The sequence below is a fragment of the Gorilla gorilla genome, chromosome 2, assembly GCF_029281585.2.
Source record: "Gorilla gorilla gorilla isolate KB3781 chromosome 2, NHGRI_mGorGor1-v2.1_pri, whole genome shotgun sequence".
Taxonomy (NCBI): domain Eukaryota; kingdom Metazoa; phylum Chordata; class Mammalia; order Primates; family Hominidae; genus Gorilla; species Gorilla gorilla.
The window spans coordinates 43,414,269-43,434,071 of NC_086017.1; the positions used below are offsets into that span (position 1 = coordinate 43,414,269).

General features: G+C 37.3%; 1 protein-coding gene across 50 annotated transcripts in view; it reads right to left on the reverse strand.

Moving 5' to 3' along the window:
- Nucleotides 1-19,803, reverse strand: part of CLASP2 (cytoplasmic linker associated protein 2) — a 223,912-nt gene that overhangs the window by 41,045 nt on the left and 163,064 nt on the right. For all 50 annotated transcript variants that reach the window (XM_055383029.2, XM_055383025.2, XM_031009614.3 and 47 more), the window contains 4 exons: nt 14,577-14,720; nt 7,963-8,106; nt 6,700-6,806; nt 2,056-2,209 (listed from right to left, as the gene is read on the reverse strand). In XM_055383029.2, coding sequence (XP_055239004.1) covers nt 2,056-2,209; nt 6,700-6,806; nt 7,963-8,106; nt 14,577-14,720 — 549 coding nt within the window. The remainder of the gene's footprint in view (nt 1-2,055; nt 2,210-6,699; nt 6,807-7,962; nt 8,107-14,576; nt 14,721-19,803) is intronic.

The following is a 19,803-nucleotide window of genomic DNA, read 5'->3' on the forward strand; positions in this document are numbered from 1 at the left end:
CAAACCAGAAAGGCAGTGGTGAGAATAGGCTGAATTCTGGATACATTCTGCAGTGGAGCCAAAAGATTTCCTGACAGATTTGGTATGGAGGATGAGAAAAACAGAGGTCTCAACAACTCTTGTCCATGGATTTTGGCTAGGCAACTAGGGTTGCCATTAACTAAGATAGGAAAGAGCAGCTTTAGGGGAGAAGACCAGGAGTTCAAACAGGCAGCTGAATGTGAATGTGGAACTCAGGAAAGAGGTCTGAGCTGAATAGAGTCATAGGATTTATTATACTTACAACAACTTTTAAGGTAAGCAGTGATATCCCTATTTTCTTAATGAAGACATTGAAGCTTATAGGTGATCACCTGATTAGCTAATAACTGCCAGGAACCGGGATTTGAACTCATTTCCCAAAATTCACAATTTGAGTTCCCTACCCTGTACCATGCTGTGTCTAAAAAACCAAAACAAAACTGAGTCTCAATGAAGCAGTGATTCCTACTAATCTGTTATTGCTACCACATGCAGCTTTGAAGGGTAGGGAACCTCAAATATCAGTGATAAGCTGGTTTTGGCAGCCAGTATACTAGGCTCACCACAATCTTGCTCTGCCAGATAGGCACAGTGAGAAAAACAACAGCAGGAAAGATGGCAGGAAGGCAGAGGAAGGAGCCCTTTGGAGATGTGCTGAAGCACTGCAATGTTCTGTAACTTTGCAAACACCGAGAAACAATGAATTCCACAGGAACTGGTGGGATGGCTCATTTTGTGAAAAGTCTAAGCTGTCAGAGAAAAGTCTAAGAAGCAGGAAAGTAAAAAACTATTCTGTTAATAATGGCAGAAGCAATAAACAATATTCAAATATGTCAATAATATTAAATATGTAAGAATGTTGTAGGTTATAACATTCTTACTTAAGTGTAATGATGTCTTGTGTTTTTAAAAATACTTGAGAGTCAGTTACTTGCATACAAGAGAAATAAAACATTTGGCACATTATTAAAAAAACAAAACAAAACAAAACAAAACACATCCTTAACTGTAGCCACATAAACTGACGATGCAAATTACTATCACTACACCTAACAGGCAAAAAAAATTCTAAACTCCTTATGTGTTCTTACAAGACTCAATGTGGGTCGGGCGCGGTGGCTCACACCTGTAATCCCAGCACTTTGGGAGGCCAAGGTGGGCAGATCACAAGGTCAGGAGATCGAGACCATCCTGGCTAATACGGTGAAACCTCATCTCTGCTAAAAATACAACAAATTAGCCAGGCGTGGTGGCGGGCACCTGTAGTCCCAGCTACTCAGGAGGCTGAGGCAGGAGAATGGCGTGAACCCGGGAGGCAGAGCTTGCAGTAAGCCGAGATTGCGCCACTGCACTCCAGCCTGGGCGACAGAGCGAGACTCCGTCTCAAAAAAAAAAAAAAGACTCAATGTGATCTGGCCCATGTTCCACTCCTTTTCTCTCACAATGGTCCAACTACACTGGTTTTCTTCCTAGTCCTCAACTATACAAAGCTTGTTCCCATCTAAATGTCTTTGGATTTGCTAATTATTTCAAGGAATTCTCCTCTAGATTTTATGTGGCTTTATTTAGGTTTCAATGCAAATGCTACCTTTGGAGAGAGGCCTTCTTGGACCACACAATCTAAAATAGACTCACTTTCCTCCAAAGCACATTCTATCCTAAAACTCTGTAGTACTCATCTCTATATGAAAAATCTAAAAGGAAATTTGAAGGCAGTGATTTTGTCGTATAAATCTAATGCATCTTAGACCACACAATCTAAGATTCACTTTCCTCTAAAGCACATTCTATCCTAAAACTCTATAATACTCCTCTCTATATGAAAATCTAAAAGGAATTTGAAGGCAGTGATTTTGTTGTATAAATCTAATGCCTCAAACAGTGTCTGGTATGTGGCAGATACTCAGTAAATACTTGTAGAGTGACTGACCCCTAGAAAAGTATATTCGAAAATGACAGAAAGCAAAATGTAATTTAAAAAATTATTAATGAACAATGAAATAGTCTGCAAAGTAAGGATATTAAAATACTTACTGAATCGCCATCATCTTTTTTAGAATCCCTTTTCAATGGCTCATTCATATCTTCTTGGCTACGGAAGCTGAAATTCTGGATTGCTTCAGTGACACCTCTAAGAGAGCTATAAATATCTTCAGAGTTCATATTTTCCGTGTCATAATCAAATGCACTATGAAAAAGACGACACTAATTTTTACTTAGGTGTAGTTTTAAAATACAAACACATCTGAGGAGATTATATAAGGATATTTATAAAGACAGGATTAGAGAATGTATATTCTCAGAGCATAATTAGCAAAATAAAAAATAGCAGCTATGTATAGTTAAAGTACATGTCTCTTTGTCCTTCCACCAAGGACACCTTACAGTTACTCTAGAATGCACAGACCTTAATAACTAGTTTGTCTTTCCACCTTGAAAAATGTTCTGATTAACCAGAAGTCAACAAACTATGGATGGCTTGTAAGCTAAGAACGTTTTTCACATTTTTAAAAGGTTGGAAAAAACCAAAAAAATTCATGAAAATTAGATAAAATTTAAATGTCAGTGTCCACAAATAAATTTTTTCTTTTTTTTTTGGAGACGAAATCTCGCTCTTGTCCCCCAGGCTGGAATGTGATGGCGTGATCTCGGCTCACTGCAACCTCTGCCTCCGAGTTCAACTGATTCTCCTGCCTCAGCCTCCCGAGTAGCTGGGATTACAGGTGCCGGCCACCACACCCGGCTAATTTTTGTATTTTTAGTAAAGATGGAGTTTCACCATGTTGGGCAGGCTGGTCTCGAACTCCTGACCTCAGGTGATCTGCCCACCTCGGCCTCCCAAACTGCTGGGATTACAGGCGTGAGCCACTGCGCCCGGCCCATAAATAAAATTTTATTAAACATAGTCGTGCCTATTTATTTAGGTATTGTCTATGGCTGTTTTCTATTTCTATTGTTGATGGCTGTTTTCATACAATAGCAGAGTTGAGAAGAGACTCTAAGACCATGACTCAAAGAGCCTAAAATATTTACTACCTGACCCTTTACAGAAAGTTTATCAATCTCTGTGATCAACTCCCAGTAATGGTACTGCTTGACAAAGAGATAAATGTATTTTAACACAAATCTGTAAGAAGATAGAGGATTTTTAACACTGAATATAATTTTTTTTTTTTTTTTTTTGAGATGGAGTTTCACTCTTGTTGCCCAGGCTGGAGTGCAATGGCACAACCTTGGCTCACTGCAACCTCTACCTCTCAGGCTCAAGTGATTCTCCAGCCTCAGCCTCACCTCAGCCTCCCGAGTAGCTGGGATTACAGGCTCCTGCCACCACATCAGGCTAATTTTTTGTATTTTTAGTAGAGATGGGGTTTCACCATGTTGACTAGGCTGGTCTCGAACTCCTGATCTCAGGTGATCTGCCCACCTTGGCCTCCCAAAGTGTTGTGATTACACGCATGAGCCACTGTGACTGGCCAAATTTTTTTTTCTTTTTTTTTTTAAGGGACAGGGTCTTGCTGCTGCCCAGACTGGAGTGCAGTGGTGCAAACATAGCTTACTGCAGCCTTGAACTCCTAGGCTTAAATAATCATCCTGCCTCAGCCTATCAAGTTGCTAGGACTACAAACACACACCACCATGCTAGGCTGATTAAAAAAAATTTTTTTTTCGTAGAGATGGGGTCTCAATATGTTGCCCAGGTTTGTCCCAAACTCCTGGCCTCAAGTGATCCTCCTGCCTTGGCCCCCCAAAGTGCTAGGATTGCAAGTGTGAGCCATTCTGCTCTATATGTTATAGACATGAACTTTATAATCAAATGCTGAAATTCAACTGAAGCTGGAATTTAGCTACCAAATTTATCATATACGTAGAACATGGAAAAAATAGGCTAGGAAATGTTTGCAATATATTTTTCTTAGATGTTGATGTATTGTCTAATAATTTTAATGAATAACTTGATGAAGCACACTATAATATATGGCTAATGACAAAAATCAAGCTATTAACTATAAATACCAACTCTTTTTTTGAGACGGAGCCTTGCTCTGTGACTTAGGCTGGAGTGCGGTAGCATGACATCAGCTCACTGCAACCTCTGCCTCCTGGGTTCAAGTGATTTTCCTGCCTCATCCTCCTGAGTAGCTGGAACTACCGGCATGCACCACCACACTCGGCTAATTTTTGTACTGTTAGTAGAGATGGGGTTTTGCCATGTTGGTCAGGCTGGTCTCGAACTCCTGACCTCAAGTAATCTGCCCGCCTCTGCCTCCCAAAGTGCTGGGATTACAGGTGTGAATGTATTATTGTGGAAGATAGTGTGGCAATTCCTCAAAGACCTAGAGACAGAAATATCATTTGAGCCAGCAATCCCACTACTGGGTATATACCCAAAGGAATACAAATCATTCTGTTATAAAGACACATGCACATGTATGTGCACTGCAGCACTATTCACAATAGCAAAGACATGGAATCAACCTAAATGCCCATCAGTGATAGACTGGATAAAGAAAATGTGGTATCTATACACCACGGAATACACCACAGCCAGCCCAAACTCCTTCTTAAAAAAACTTTTAAGTTCAGGGGTATGTGTTCAGGATGCGCAGACTTGTTACATAGGCAAACGTGTGTCATGGGGGTTTGTTGTATAGATTATTTTATCACCCAGGTATTAAGCCTAGTGTCCATTAATTATTTTTCCTGATCCTCTCCCTCCTCCTACCCTCTGCCCTCTGGTAGGCCCCAGTGCGTGTTGTTCCCCTCTATGTGTTCATGTGTTTTCATCATTTAGCTCCTACTTGTAAGTGAGAACATGCAGTATTTTTTTGCTGTTGTTCTTGTGTTAGTCTGCTAAGGATAACAGTCTCCAGCTCCATCTATGTCTCTGCAAAGGACATGATCTTATTCTGTTTTTATGGCCACATAGTATTCCATGGTGTACAGATACCACATTTTCTTTATCCAGTCTATCACTGATGGGCATTTAGGTTGATTCCATGACTTTGCTATTGTGAATAGTGCTGCAGTGCACATACATGTGCATGTATCTTTATAACAGAATGATTTATATTCCTTTGGGTATATACCCAGTAGTGGGATTGCTGGCTCAAATGATATTTCTGTCTCTAGGTCTTTGAGGAATTGCGACACTATCTTCCACAATAGTTCAACTAATTTACACTCCCACCAATAGTGTAAAAGTGTTCCTTTTTCTCCACAACCTTGCCAGCATCTGTTATTTTTTGACATTTTAATAATAACCATTCTGACTGGTGTGAGACGGTATCTCATTGTGGGCTTGATTTGCATTTCTCTAATGATCAGTGATGTTGAACTTCTACGCAAACAAATTTTCAAAAGGCTAGGAAAAGGAAATAAAATTTTAGTCTACTAAGCAGTCAAGAATGTCATTTGAAATCCAGCTCATGCTTGAATCATACAAGTGTGTGAAAATTGTACACATCTTTTATTTTGCATTAAGGACCAATCTCTCAGTCAGTCATATTTTTTCCTCAGAGGTATATATTCACTATTTACTTATTATATATGTGTATATATAAAATTCATATATCATTATATATATAATGAATTACATATATATGTAATGAATTATAATAACTATGATTCATTACATATATAATGAAAAAAATTAAGCTTACAGACAAAACATAAAAATAACAAATAGGGAAGGGTTAAATATATAATAAATATAAAAACAGGGTTAATTATATAAAAATGTAATAAATATATAATATATGAATATAAATCATTCTGTTATAATCATTCTGAATATGAAATAAATCATTCTGAATATGAAAACCATAGTATGACCTAATGTCATATATTTATGATATATGACGTTATATATGTAATTCATTATATATGACATATATGTAATTCATTATATATGATATACATATAATGTCATATATTCATTATATATTTAACACTCCCCTATTTGTTATTTATATGTTTTGTTTGCAAGCTTAATTTTTTAAACTCATCATTATAACTGACCTCATCACCACTTATACTGAGTAGTATAATGTAATCGAAAGACATAGTTTGCAATTTACTGGATTTATACAGCATCTCTGAGAAATATAACTATGCCATTTAATGTAATAAGCAGTAATTTATTTAAAAAGGCTGTCAGGTTTTCTTTCCACTTATTAAAAAATTCCATATCCTATATATTATCATTTAAGTAGTTGGCTTTCAAATAAAATTTTTTTCATTTGCTAAGTTTCTACTTTTCTAAGACCTTTCAAGTCAAGTGGGAACTGACTTGAATTATATTAGTGCTTGCTTTTTTAAGAATGGAGTTTACAGCCAAGGGTGGTACCTCACGCCTGTAATCCCAGCATTTTGGGAGGCCGAGGCGGGCAGATCACCTAAGGTCAGGAGTTTGTGACCAGCCTGGCCAACATGGTGAAACCCTGTCTCTAGCAAAAATACAAAAATCAGCGGGGTGTGGTGGCATGCACCTGTAAGCCCAGCTACTTGGGAGACTGAGGCAGGAGAACTGCTTGAACCTGGGAGGTAGAGGTTGCAGTGAGTTGAGATCACACCACCACACTCCAGCCTGGGCGACAGAGCAAGACTCTGTCTCAAAAAAAAAAAGAATGGGAATTTACAAATACAAACCATCATGAAAAATCATCCTTTGATTACCTTGGAGATAAAGTATTCTGTGATGTATTGGTAGGAGAAGTAAGAGGACTGGACCAGTTAGCTGGTGATCGTGGTGTTGGTCTTGTCAAAGGACTCCCCATGGAACTCTGATGAAGGGAGTCAAAGAAATATTAACATATTACAGGTAAGTTCACTTAAAAAAACTCTTAAGGAAGCCACACAAACATTAGGTTGAACCATATAAGGGCCATATTTACAGGTCAATATTTTAAATATTCATGTACTTACGTCTGGTTTCTGGGGGAAAAATTTCTCCCTACTTAGTAATGTAACTCTTTAGTCTTTTTCTGTTCTCACCTGCTTCCTGCTCTCAAATATTATCAACATCATTTCCCTCAAGGATTGAATGTAATTTTAAATTAGCTTCCTGTTCTGAGCTAATTTCCTTCTTCTAACCATTACTAATGCTCAAATTTTATCCCTCCTTGACTTTGCTTTACACCAAGGGAGTTAAATCTGGTCATACTATTAATATGTCTATTCTTAAGATATGATGAAATAATCCCTACTCCTTTTAAAAAGATGACTGACTCCGGTTCACAAGAAATTGTTCTAGGATTACTTTTAACCCTCCTCAGACTTTACCTTAAGCCTGCCATCAGTGTGTCTCCTTTATTTGCCATTAAATGTCTTTCTTTTTAATGCTTCAGTTCAATTCTTTAGGCATATAATGTAAGTTATTTCATACCAGTAAAAAATATATATATGTATACACAAACACATAAATATACATATTTCAGTGTTTCACTTACTCAGAACTTACTTCTTCAAAACAAATTCCTGCACATCCAAGTATAAATGGACTGACAAGCCTGTGATCATTTAATGTGACCACACTTCTTAAAGCACTACCTCCTTTGAATCTTATTTGTTAACCCTGGAATAAGTCATCCCTGTTAGTCCTCAAATAAGAATTGGTTCATCTAAAGAGCATGTCCTGATTCTAATGGCTTCCAGCTGGTGCTCTCATCTATGTTTTGCTCACGTTTTGCTTTTCTTGTTCATACCTGGCCACCGTTTACCACTATCCTAATGCACACAAATTATAATATAATATAAACAGGACAGGAATAAGGACTCTATTCTTTCCAAGACAATATTTAATTCTGCTCAGGAAATGCTGCCAAATAAAGATGCAAAGATTATATATTTTATAAGAAGTTTACTTCGTATAAAAGAAAGCAATTATTATTAAATCAACCATCACATTATATAATAGCCAAGAAAATAAGTAACAATTACCTGGGTTCCATTGCCAGTGTTTCGAAGGTGATTATGAAGAAGCTTGGTAGCACCATCCTGAAAAGTTTTTGGTAAAGCTCCTAATAACATTGTAAACTCTGGGGTATTGAGTTCAAATAATGAAATCAGCACTGACTGTGCTGCCTAAAAAACAAAGGCATACAGTAGATGAATATACTTTTGTTACTCAAACAAGACCGTTTTCTTCCCCTACATTTCTGTTCAATTGCACGAAGCTTGACCATCTTTCCCAGGGAAAAGGAAGATATTCTTATTTGCTTTCAAACTGTTTTGCTGGAAGGATAAAAAAAAAATATTGACCCACCTTTTTTTTTTTTTTAAGGTAAGAAGGGAATATGAAAAGCATAACAAATACGATCTAACAGACAATGGAAAAGTTAACCATGACGGTTTACAGGGTTACTCTGTTACATACTACTACAGTATTTTAGTTTTCCTAATAAACGATTACAAGGAGAAATAATATCTAATCTTCTCACAAGCAGTTAACTTAACAACTCTACAATTTGAAGCTAAAGTAAGTCCGTTCTGTGGAAATGGGAACAAAATAAAGCTTACTCAGATCAGTTAAGAAAAGTTATACAATTCTTCTCTGCTTCTGAAGTAATCAACTGCATTACTAAAAGACAAACTTTGAAATTCAAATTATATAGAGACTTAATTAAGGAGAGAGAAACTCAAATCATTTATGATCACATGACTTGTATCTAAATCTGCACACTTCATTTTGGACTTTTCTGAACCCACTCTATGAAAAATACACCTGAATATACAACACTAGGGGGAATGGTTAAATTATGTTACTTTGGAACAATGGAATACTATACAACACAATCTTGGAAGATGATATAGCTCTCAATGTAGAAATTGAGAAAGGTCTATTATACACTGCTGAAGAAAAACTATAAGACTGCTGTAACAGGCCAAGCGCAGTGGCTCACACTGCACTTTGGGAGGCAAAGGCAGGTGGATCACTTGAGGTCAGGAGTTCGAGACCAGTCTGGCTAACATGATGAATCCCCGTCTCTACTAAAAATACAAAAATTAGCCGGCTGTGGTGGTGTGTGCTTGTAATCCCAGCTACCTGGGAGGCTGAGGCCAGAGGATCTCTTGAAACTGGGAGGCAGAAGTTGCAGTGAGCAGAGATCATGCCACTGCACTCCAGCCTGGGAGACAAAGTGAGACTTAAAAGGAGAAAAAAAAAAAAGAAAAAGAAAAAAAAAAAAGAGTGTTATGAGCACATTTTGTTAAAAACAAAAAAGTATAAGTTGTGTGGGTATATACTCTGGGTATCTAACATGTTAATAGTGCTTAAATAAAGCTATTAATATTTGCAGTTTGAAAACAAAAGTTACGATCTCATACTTTTTTTTTGGAACCACCACATTGAATGGACCACAAATAAACTTGAGCAAATGAACTAGTAATTGTTAATATATACTTCATTCCATCTAGTTTACTTTGGTTTGGAGATTCAGCTTTATTTCCCCTGTAGGGACAGACATCCCAATTGCTCCCAAACCGTTTACCAATGAGTATATCCTTTCCTCATGACTTGAAGTGACACCTGTATAATGAACTAATCTCCTATATAAACCTAAGTATCTCTTGACCTTCCTTCATGTTCCATTGATCTATTTGTCTATTTCTGTACTAACACCACATGACTTAAAATACTATACCGTTAGTATATTTTGATCATATCCTTCCTTTCTTGTGGTTTTAAATTTCCTAATGTCATATTTGTTTTACTAGATGTATTTCATATTTCTTTTAAAATAATTTTTGAAGTCTTTCTATCAAAGTAATACATACATACAGATTTTAAAAAACCAGTTTTAGAAAAGGTTTTATAAATCTCAATTCCATTGTTCAGGTCTCCAGAGTTCCCTTTTGTAATGCTTGTTTTTACTGATAGTTAGGATTCATAGGCTTATAAAATTATTTCTTCATTTATCAGCTTGAGACATTTTCTAGTGATTTCTTACAATAGATGAGGACTTAGGTTCCTTTCAACATCAGCTCTACCTTTCTTCTTTCTTCTCCCTTATACTAGTCCATTTTTGTCACATCAGACAGCATAATCTTTAAAAACATAAATCATATTACTCTGTGACTTAAAAATGTGCCAATAATTTCTACAGTCACATCAGTATTCTTGTTCTTGGAATACTGCAAAATTTAAATTTTGATGAAATCCAACTTATCTGTTTTTCCATTTGTTGCCTAAGCTTCTGATACCATATCCAAGAATCCACTGCCAAATCGGAGTTCATGAAGATTTATTCCTGTTTTAAGTGTTTTATTTTCCTGTATCTATTGAGATGATTATGTGGTTTTTGTATTTTTACTATTGATATGGTCTATTACATTAATAGATTTTTGGATGTTAATCTAACCTTACATTCCTGGGATAAATCCCTCTTGGTCATTGATATGGTTTGGCTCTGTGTCCCCACCCAAATCTCATCTTGAATTATACTCCCATAATTCCCACGTGTTGGAGGGACCCGGTGGGAGATAACTGAATCATGGGGGTGGTTTCTGCCACACTGTTCTTGTGGTAGTGAATAAGTCTCATGAGATCTGATGATCTGATAAGGGGAAACCCATTTCACTTGGCTCATTCTCCCTCTCTGCCTGCTGACATCCATGTAAGACATTATTTGCTCCTCCTTGACTTCTGCCATGATTGTGAGGCTTCCCGAGCCACATGAAACTGTAAGTCCAATTAAACCTTTATTTTGTAAATTGCCCAGTCTCAAGTATGTCTTTCTCAGCAGCATGAAAACGAACTAATACAGTCATGGTATATAATTCTTTTATATATGTTGCTAAATTTGGCTTGCCAGCATTTTGTTGAAGATTAAGGCATTCATATTCATAAAGAAATGCTGGTCTGTAGTGTTTTTTTTTTTTTTGATGTGCGATGTCTCTGTCTAGTTTTGGTATCAGAATAAAACTGGTCTCATAGAATAAACTGGGAAGTGTTCTTTCCTCTTCTGTTTGTTTGGAAGAATGTGTGAAGAATTGATATTAATTGTTTGGTGGAATTTACCACCAATGACGCCATCTGAGCCTGGGCTTTTCTTTGTGCAGTTTTATTTTACATATTTTTTTTTTTTTTTGAGATGGGGTGCTGCTCTGTCACTCGGGCTGGAGTGCAGTGGTGTAATCACAGTTCACTGCAGCATCGACCTCCCAGACTCAAATGATCCTCCTACCTCAGCCTCCTGAGTAGCTGGGACTACAGGTGTATGCCACCACACTCAATTAATTTTTGTATAGACAGGGTTTCACCATGTTACCCAGGCTGGTCTCTTCTGGGCTCAGGCAATCCACCTGCCTCAGCCTCCTAAAGTGCTGGGATTACAGGTGTGAGCCACCGTGCCTGGCTTGTGCAGTTTTTGAATACTAGATCAATTTCCTGTTATAGTTCTATTCATGCTATCTATTTCTTCTTGAGTCAGTTTTGGTAGTTTGTATTTTTCTAGGAATTTGTCCATTTCATCTAAGTTTTTTAATAAGCTCAGTAGTTAAGTTAAAATAATTTTTAAGTCTTTAAATCAAATACTTACAGATTTTTTTAAAAAGTTTTAGAAAATGAATTTTTTATTTTTATTTTTTTGAGACAGAGTCTCCCTCTGTTGCCCAGGCTGGAGTGCAGTGGCGCAATCTCGGCTCACTACAACCTCTGCCTCCCAGGTTCAAGCCATTCTCCTGCCTCAGCCTCCTGAGTAGCTGGGACTGCAGGTGCGTGCCACCACACTCAGCTAATTTTTCATATTTTTAGCAGAGACAGGGTTTCACCATGTTAGCCAGGATGGTCTTGATCTCCTGACCTCATGATCCACCCGCCTGTTTCCCAAAGTGCTGGAATTACAGGCGTGAGCCACTGGGCCCAGCCATCGTTTTATAAATCTTAATTCCCTTTTTCAGCTCTCCAGAGTTCCCTTTTGTAATGCTTGTTTTTACTGATAGGATTGACAGGCTTATACAATTATCTCTTCATTATCAGCTTGAGACATTTTCTAGTGATTTCCTGCTACGATAGGTAACGATTACGGTTTCATTTCCTTTTTTTTTTTTTTTTTTTTGAGTTGGGAGTCTCACTATCATCCAGGCTGGAGTGCAGCAGCATGATCATCCAGGCTGGAGTGCAGCAGCACGATCATAGCTCACTGCACCCTTGAACTCCTTGGCTCTAGTGATCTTCCTGCTTCAGTCTCTTGAGTATCTGGGACTACAGGCATGCACCACCATATCCACCTAATTTTGAATTTTTTTTTTTTTTTTGCATAGATGAGGTCTTGTCATATTGCCCAGTCTGGTCTCAGACTCCCAGCCTCAAGTGATCCTCCCACCTTGGGATTACAGGTGTGAGCCACCACACCCAGGTGTTGGGATTACAGGTGTGTGCCACCACACCCAGCACATTTGTAATTCCAGTAATTTGAATGTTTTCTCTTTTTACCCTGATATGTTTAGCTAAAGGTTTGTCAATTTTGTTGATCTTTCCAAAGAACCAGCTTTTGGTTTCACTGGTTTTCCCAGTCTCTATTTCATTAACTTTTGCTTTAATCTTGATTACATCCTTCCTTTTGCTGTCTTCAGGTTTAGTATGCTTTTCTTTTTCCAGTGTCTTATGGTGGTGAATTGGATTACTGATTTGAGAGCTTTCTTTTTATTGTAGGCATTAACAGCTATAAATTTCCCTAGAAGCATTGCTTGAGCTTTATCCCATACATTTTGGTATGCCATGTCTTCATTTTCATTCATCTCAATGTATTTCCTAGTGTATTTTCTTATTTCTCTTTTGATTTCCTCTTCGGCCCACTGACTATTTAACAGTGAGCTGTTTGTGGGTTTTCTAAATACCTTTCTATTATTGACTCTAATTTCATTCTATTGTGGTCAGAGAACATACTGTGTATTCATTCTATCATTTTAATCTATTGAGGTTTCATGGCCTAACATGAAGAATGTTCCTAGTGTAGTTGAGAAGAATATTCTGCTGTTGTTAGGTGCAGTGCTCATCACTGGAAATAAAGATCACAAAAAATGTATCTTCTGTGTACTTTTTTTTTTTTAAGATAAGGTCTCACTCTGTCACCCAGGCTGGAGTGCAGTGGCACGATCTTGTCTCACTGCATCCTCGACCTCCTGGGCTCAAGTGATCCTTCCACCTTAGCCTCCCAGGTAGCTGGGGCTACAGGTGCATGCCACTGCACCCATTTTTTTTTTTATTTTTAGCAGAGACAGGGTTTCTCCACGTTGCTCAGGCTGGTCTCAAGCTCCTGAGCTCAGACAATCTGCCTGCCTCAGCCTACCATGTTGAGATTACAGGCGTGAGCCACTGCGTCCGGCCTATGTGTACTTCTTTTGCAGCAAATGTTGTTGGAAATAATTCACCAGAAAAGAAAGTAAATAGAAGTAAATATAAGATGCAAGAAACAGGCTGGGTGCAGTGGCTCACATCTGTAATCCCAGCATTTTGGGAGGCCGAGGTGGGCAGATCACTTGAGGACAGGAGTTTGAGACCAGCTTGGTCCAATATGGAGAAACCCCAAAAATACAAAAATTAACTGGGTGTGATGGTGGGTGCCTGTAATCCCAGCTACTCGGGAGGCTAAGGCATGAGAATCACTTGAATTGAAAGGTAGAGGTTGCAGTGAGCCAGTATCATGCCACTGTGCTCCAGCCTGGGTGAAAAAGCGAGGCTGCCTCAAAAAAAAAAAAAAAAAAAAAAAAAAAAAAGATAGAAGAAGTAAACAGGGATGAAAATAAGTCTCAGGAAGATGCTCAAGAGAAATTCCAGGCAGACGTGTGTGCAGCAGGCCTGGGGAGAAACATGTCAAAACTGGAGAAAACAACAGAATGTCTAGGAAGGAGCTCTCTAGAAAATAAAATAATAATCTATGCTTTTGAGCATATGAAAAATAATAGCCATACACATGTAGCAGAGATGTTGAAAATATTATGATACTTAAAAAAAAAAAGTAGGCAAATGAAAAAGCAAGGCAAATTATCAACTCCAGGACAAATAACATTTCTATAAGAAAGAAAGCAGTCGTAAATCACTTGGTATAAAAGTGAATACCTGCACAGTCAAATGTAAATCTTTTCTACTGATAACTAGTAATTGATTCATAAGTAGTTTATGAATACCTTAGAAAGGATACAGAAAGTATGAGAAAGCTAGGTCCTTACTTAACAAGATAGACGGATATACCTAATGTCTACATTCATCAATAGATTAAAAAAAAGTCTAAAAATTGATAAATCAAACAATAGTGTAAGCTCTCATTTGAAATGTATAGGTAAATGCAAGGGGAATGATTTGAAATATTCTGAATGGTTATAAAATTAGAGGGAGGATTGTGGTAAAGGCAGCTACTTTTGATTCTAGGTTTGAAAATTATGTTCACATTAATTGGATAAAATTTGAAAGAATTTTAAAGATTTTTTAAAAAGCTCTTCATAACTCACTGCTAATTGCTAAGGTCCTGAAAATATTAGCTTCCTTCACTGGCAATCCATAATAACTGACTTGCTTTCCCAATTTATCTTCTAAACCTCATATTAAAATATACCTTCCGAACATCAGAACTTTTGGGTTCTGTTGTCCAAGTGATGACCCGAGACACTGCTAGGCGAGTTTCACTGGAATTTATAAAATCTCCTGGATCCATCTGTTTGGCCAGAGTTTCTATGTATTTAAGGATAGCAACCTTCACCTGCAGAAGAAAGCACAAAGGACAGAAAGATGGTTATTGTGAGACACTAGAGAACACTTCAAAAATAATCAGGTGATGATGATTATTATTTTTTTATATACAGATAGGGTCTTACTATGTTGGCAAGGTTGGTCTTGCGCTCCTGGCCTCAAGCAATCCTCCCACCTCGGCCTCCCAAAGGGCTGGGATTACAGGCATGAGCCATCATGTCCAGCCAGGTGATTAATACTACAATCACCTACCTACCTGAGGTACAAGTATATGACAGTGTTGATGATTTTTGTTTTTCACACCCAATCAGAACTTCGAGGTCCCAGGTGTTTCATTCCCCAAGTTTGAACAACTGCTGAAGACTATCTTGACAAGATTATAAACATTTCCTTAAATCAGCCCTCAGAGCTTATGGCTGACTCTTGGCTAGCCTCACAGGGAGCTAGTCTTTATTAACTCTGTAATTCTGTTTTTGGGAAAATGAACCAAAGTGCTTTGGAAATAAGGTATGGCAAATCAAGGTAGCAATCAAGGTGGGCAATATAGTTTTGTTTTTTTTTTTTGGTCAAACACAGACTCACACAATGAGATGAGGTTCCTTAATGAGTCCACCAGTTGTTAGAAATGCCTTCCAAAAGAACTGTCACAAAAATGAGTTATACAAGTACCACTGAAGAAAAGACAACACTTACGTGGATAAAAATGTTATGTGTGGGTTTATAATTTTTTTTTTTTTTTTTTTTTTGAGACAGAATCTCACCCTGTCGCCCAGGCTGGAGTGTAATGGTGCGATCTCAGCTCACTGAAACCTCCGTCTCCTGGGTTCAAACGGCTCTCCTGCCTCAGCCTCCCAAGTAGCCGGAATTACAGGCACCCGCCACTACACCCAGCTAATTTTTGTGTTTTTAGTAGAGACGAGGTTTCACCATGTTGGCCATGTTGGTCTCGAACTCCTGACCTCATGATCCGCCTGCCTCGGTCTCCCGAAGTGCTGGGATTACAGGTGTGAGCCACCGTGTCCGGCCTATTCTCTCAGTAATTCTTGATGTGTAGGTGCATGGAAGGCAGATGTTTGAAATATGTATATTTGTCGAATGGTTATAATTGAGCTAATTAACATATGCCTCATATACTTATTTTTTTGTGGTGAGAACACTTAAAATCTATTCTCTTGGCAATTCTCTTTCTATAAATTCAATTTTAAAGTTTTATATATTTAATGTGTACAAGTTTTGATACACATATACATAGTGAAACGTTTCTCATAGTCAAGCAAATCAATGAATCCATCATTTCAGTTACCCCTTTTGTGTGTGTAGCAAGAGCACCTAAAATCTACTCTTTTAGCAAAAATCCCAAATATAACACAATATTATGAACTATGGTCTTCATGTTGTCTGTTAGATCTCTAGACTTATTCATCCTATAGATCTGCAACTTTGAATACTTTGACCTACATCTCCCCATTCCACATCCCCTCATTAGCAATTTTCAAGTATACAATACATTGTTATTAACTATAGTCACCATGTTGTACCTGTGCACTTAAGAAACAGCATATGACATAGTACACAGTCCTTGGATACAGCAAGGATGCTAAACACATATTCAATGTGAATTTGCTGACTTAGAATAAGGAAGGTTTAAATGTATGATTGAAACTTGAGAAAAAATTGTCAAATTTTAAGGTAATATGTTTTTCTATGTTTTTTCTTCCCTTACTATCGATTTTAATGTCATTTTTGTCACTCAGGTGAAATAAGGTCTCTGGGAAGTGCCATACTGAATAAATTCACAGGAAGTAAAATATTAAAATAAGGTTCTGACACTTGTACATTTTCCCCTTCCTACTTCCAGTTAAAAAAAAGAAGAGATAAAATTACATTTTTTCTTTCATAATGAATTTTAAGAAGTATTTATAACTTTACACAGTCAACAAGAGCAAAAATAGACAAATGAGATTACATCAAACTAAAAAAAAAGCTTCTGCATAGCAAAGGAAACAATCACAGAGTGAAGAGACAACTACAAAATGGGAGAAAATATTGTACTGTAAACCATACATCTGATAAGTGGTTAACATTCAAAATATATAAGAAACTCACATGACTCAATAGCAAGAAAACAAATAAACTATTTAGAAAATGGGCAAAGGATCTGAATAGACATTTCTCAAAGAAAGACACACGAATGGCCAACAGGTATATGGAAGAATGATCAATATCAGTATTCATCAGGGAAAGGCAAACTAAAACCACATTTGAGATATTCACCTCACACCTGTTAGAATGACTGTTATCAAAAAGATGAAAGATACGTGTTGGTGATGATGTGGAGAAAACGGAACTCTTCCACAATGCTGGTGGAAATGTAAATTAGTACTGCCATTATGGAAAATAATATGGAGGTTCCTCAAAAAATTAAAAATAGAACTGCCATATGATCCAGCATTCCACTAGTGGGTATATACCCAAAGGATATGAAATCAGAATGTGGAAGTGACATCTACACTCCCATGTTCACTGCAGCATTACTCATAATACCAAGATATGGAATCGGCCTGGCGCAGTGGCTCACGCCTGTAATCCCAGCACTTTGAACGGCTGAGGTGGGCGGATCACCTGATGTCAGGAAGTCAAGGCCAGCCGGGGCCAACGCGGTTAAACCCCATCTATACTAAAAATACAAAAATTAGCTGGGCGTGGTGGTGGGCGCCTGTAATCCCAGCTACTCGGGAGGCTGAAGCAGGAGAATCGCTTGAACATGGGAGGTGGAGCTGCAGTGAACCGAGGTCACACCACTGCACTCCAGCCTGGGCAACAGGAGCGAAACTGTCTCAAAAAAAAAAAAAAAAAAAAAAAAATGTAATCAACCTAAGTGTCTATCAGTGGTTGAAAAGATAAAGAAAATGTGGTATATATACACAATGGAATACTATTCAGCCTTACAAAGAAGGAAATCCTGTCATTTGTGATAACGAAGATGAACCTGGAGGACAATACGTTAAGCGAAATAAGCCAGACATAGAACGACAAATACTGTATGATCTTATTTACATGCAGCACGTAAAAAGTCAAATTTATAGAAACAGAGAGTAAAATGGAGGTTACCAGAGGGTAGGGGACTGGAGAGATGTTGGTCAAAGGGCACATTTCAATTAGACAGGAGGAACAAGTTTAAGAGATTTGATTTCTCCATCAGCCAGGAAGATGTTGGTGTAGAGGCTGACATAGCTATCAAGGACAGTAACTACCATGACTCCCGGTGCTATGATAAAACCTCAGATGCACGGCCTTCTGGCCAAGCGTCTGCAATTTCATATTGTAGGAGCATTCATTGTATCCCTGGGGGTAGCAGCTCTTTATAAGTTTGCTGTATCTAAACCAGGAAAGAAGGCACATGAAGATTTCGACAGAAATTATGATTCCATGAAAGATTTTGAGGAGATGAGAAAGGCTGGTATATTTCAGAGTGCAAAGGGATTATGGAATATAAAGAATTTCTTCAGGTTGAATGACCTAGAAGTTTGTAACTGACTTGTGTTTCTGAGCTATGAATTATGAATATGTGGGGTAAGAAATAGTTTCTCTTGATAAATAAACAATTAAAACAACAAAAAGAGACCTGTACATCATGGTGACTACAGTTAAGAACAATATATTGCATATCTGAAAATTGATAAAAGAGTGAATTTTATGTATTCTTACCTAAAAAAAAGATACACCTATGAGGTAATACAAATGTTAAATAACTTGACTTAGCCATTCCACAATGCATACATATATCAAAACATTATATGCCATAAATATATAGAATTTTTACTTGTCAATTAAAAGACATATTTATAACTTTAAATAAATTTATTGCAAAAAAACAAAAGTTGACCTATTAGCCATCAGAAATGTGTAGTAGACAGGAAAAGAGACTTCTGGTTAGTTTTAACATACCAGGCACAATTAAATTATGACAGCACATAATATTCTGATTTTTTTTTTTTTTTTTTTTTTTTTGAGATAAGGTCTCATTCTGTCACCCAGGGTAGAGTGCAGTGGTGTCATCTTGGCTCACTGGTAGCCTTGACATCCCAACTCAAGTGATCCTCCCACCTCAGCTTCCCAAGTAGATGAGATTACAGGTGTGCCACCACCATGTCCAGCTAATTAAAAAAATTTTTTTGTAGAGATGGGGTTTTGCCATGTTGCCCAGGCTAGTCTCGAACTGCTGGGCTCTGGTGATCTGCCCACCTTGGTCTCCCAAAGTGTTGGGATTACAGGCATAAGCCACCATTCCCTGGCCAATATTCTGAATTCCTAAAGCAATGCCATTCTCTCTCAGTGTGAATAGCTGGAAGGTGACTATGTTAAATCAAAAAATGAACATCAATGTATTTTGTTTATAATTTGCCACCATCAATAACTGAATATATTTATTTACATAATGTGAGATTCAACTAGTGCAGTGCCTTAGCAATTTATCGTCACGCAAAATTTTACAAGGGTTTCACAGAATGTATGTGTTTACTATACTAATAGGCAACATAACCACAATACATACATATATAATCATCTGAACATGTATATTTATTAGGATATTTTACAAGGTTATACCTAGTTTATAATTTTAATACAGCAAACATGCATTCTTTTTCAGAGAAGGAAAAACAATCCAGCTGCTAAAGGATGTGAAATTCTTTAATTGTTTGTGAAACCCAGAAAAAGAGGTCAGCAAAGATTACATTTATCTTTAAAGTATTACTAATTCAAATAAAATCACTTTGTATTGCCATTTCCCCCATTGCTTCCTCTTGACATGTAATCACATGACACTCTGAAAGAGATGTAAAATTTTATATAAACATCCATCATTTATCTGAAAGATCAATAAAAAAATTTTCTAGATCTGATACTCAAGTTACATGTGGTTTTCTATAATCTGTTAAATTTTTTATACTTAATCCTGTCACCCACTTGAAAGCTGGTTTTATTTTTGGCATAAAGTATGGCTCCAATATAACTTTTCCCTGCTATTCTAAACACTGGTGTAAGAGTTGAAAAGTGATTTTCTTCCTTTTTTTTTTTTTTTTTTGAGATGG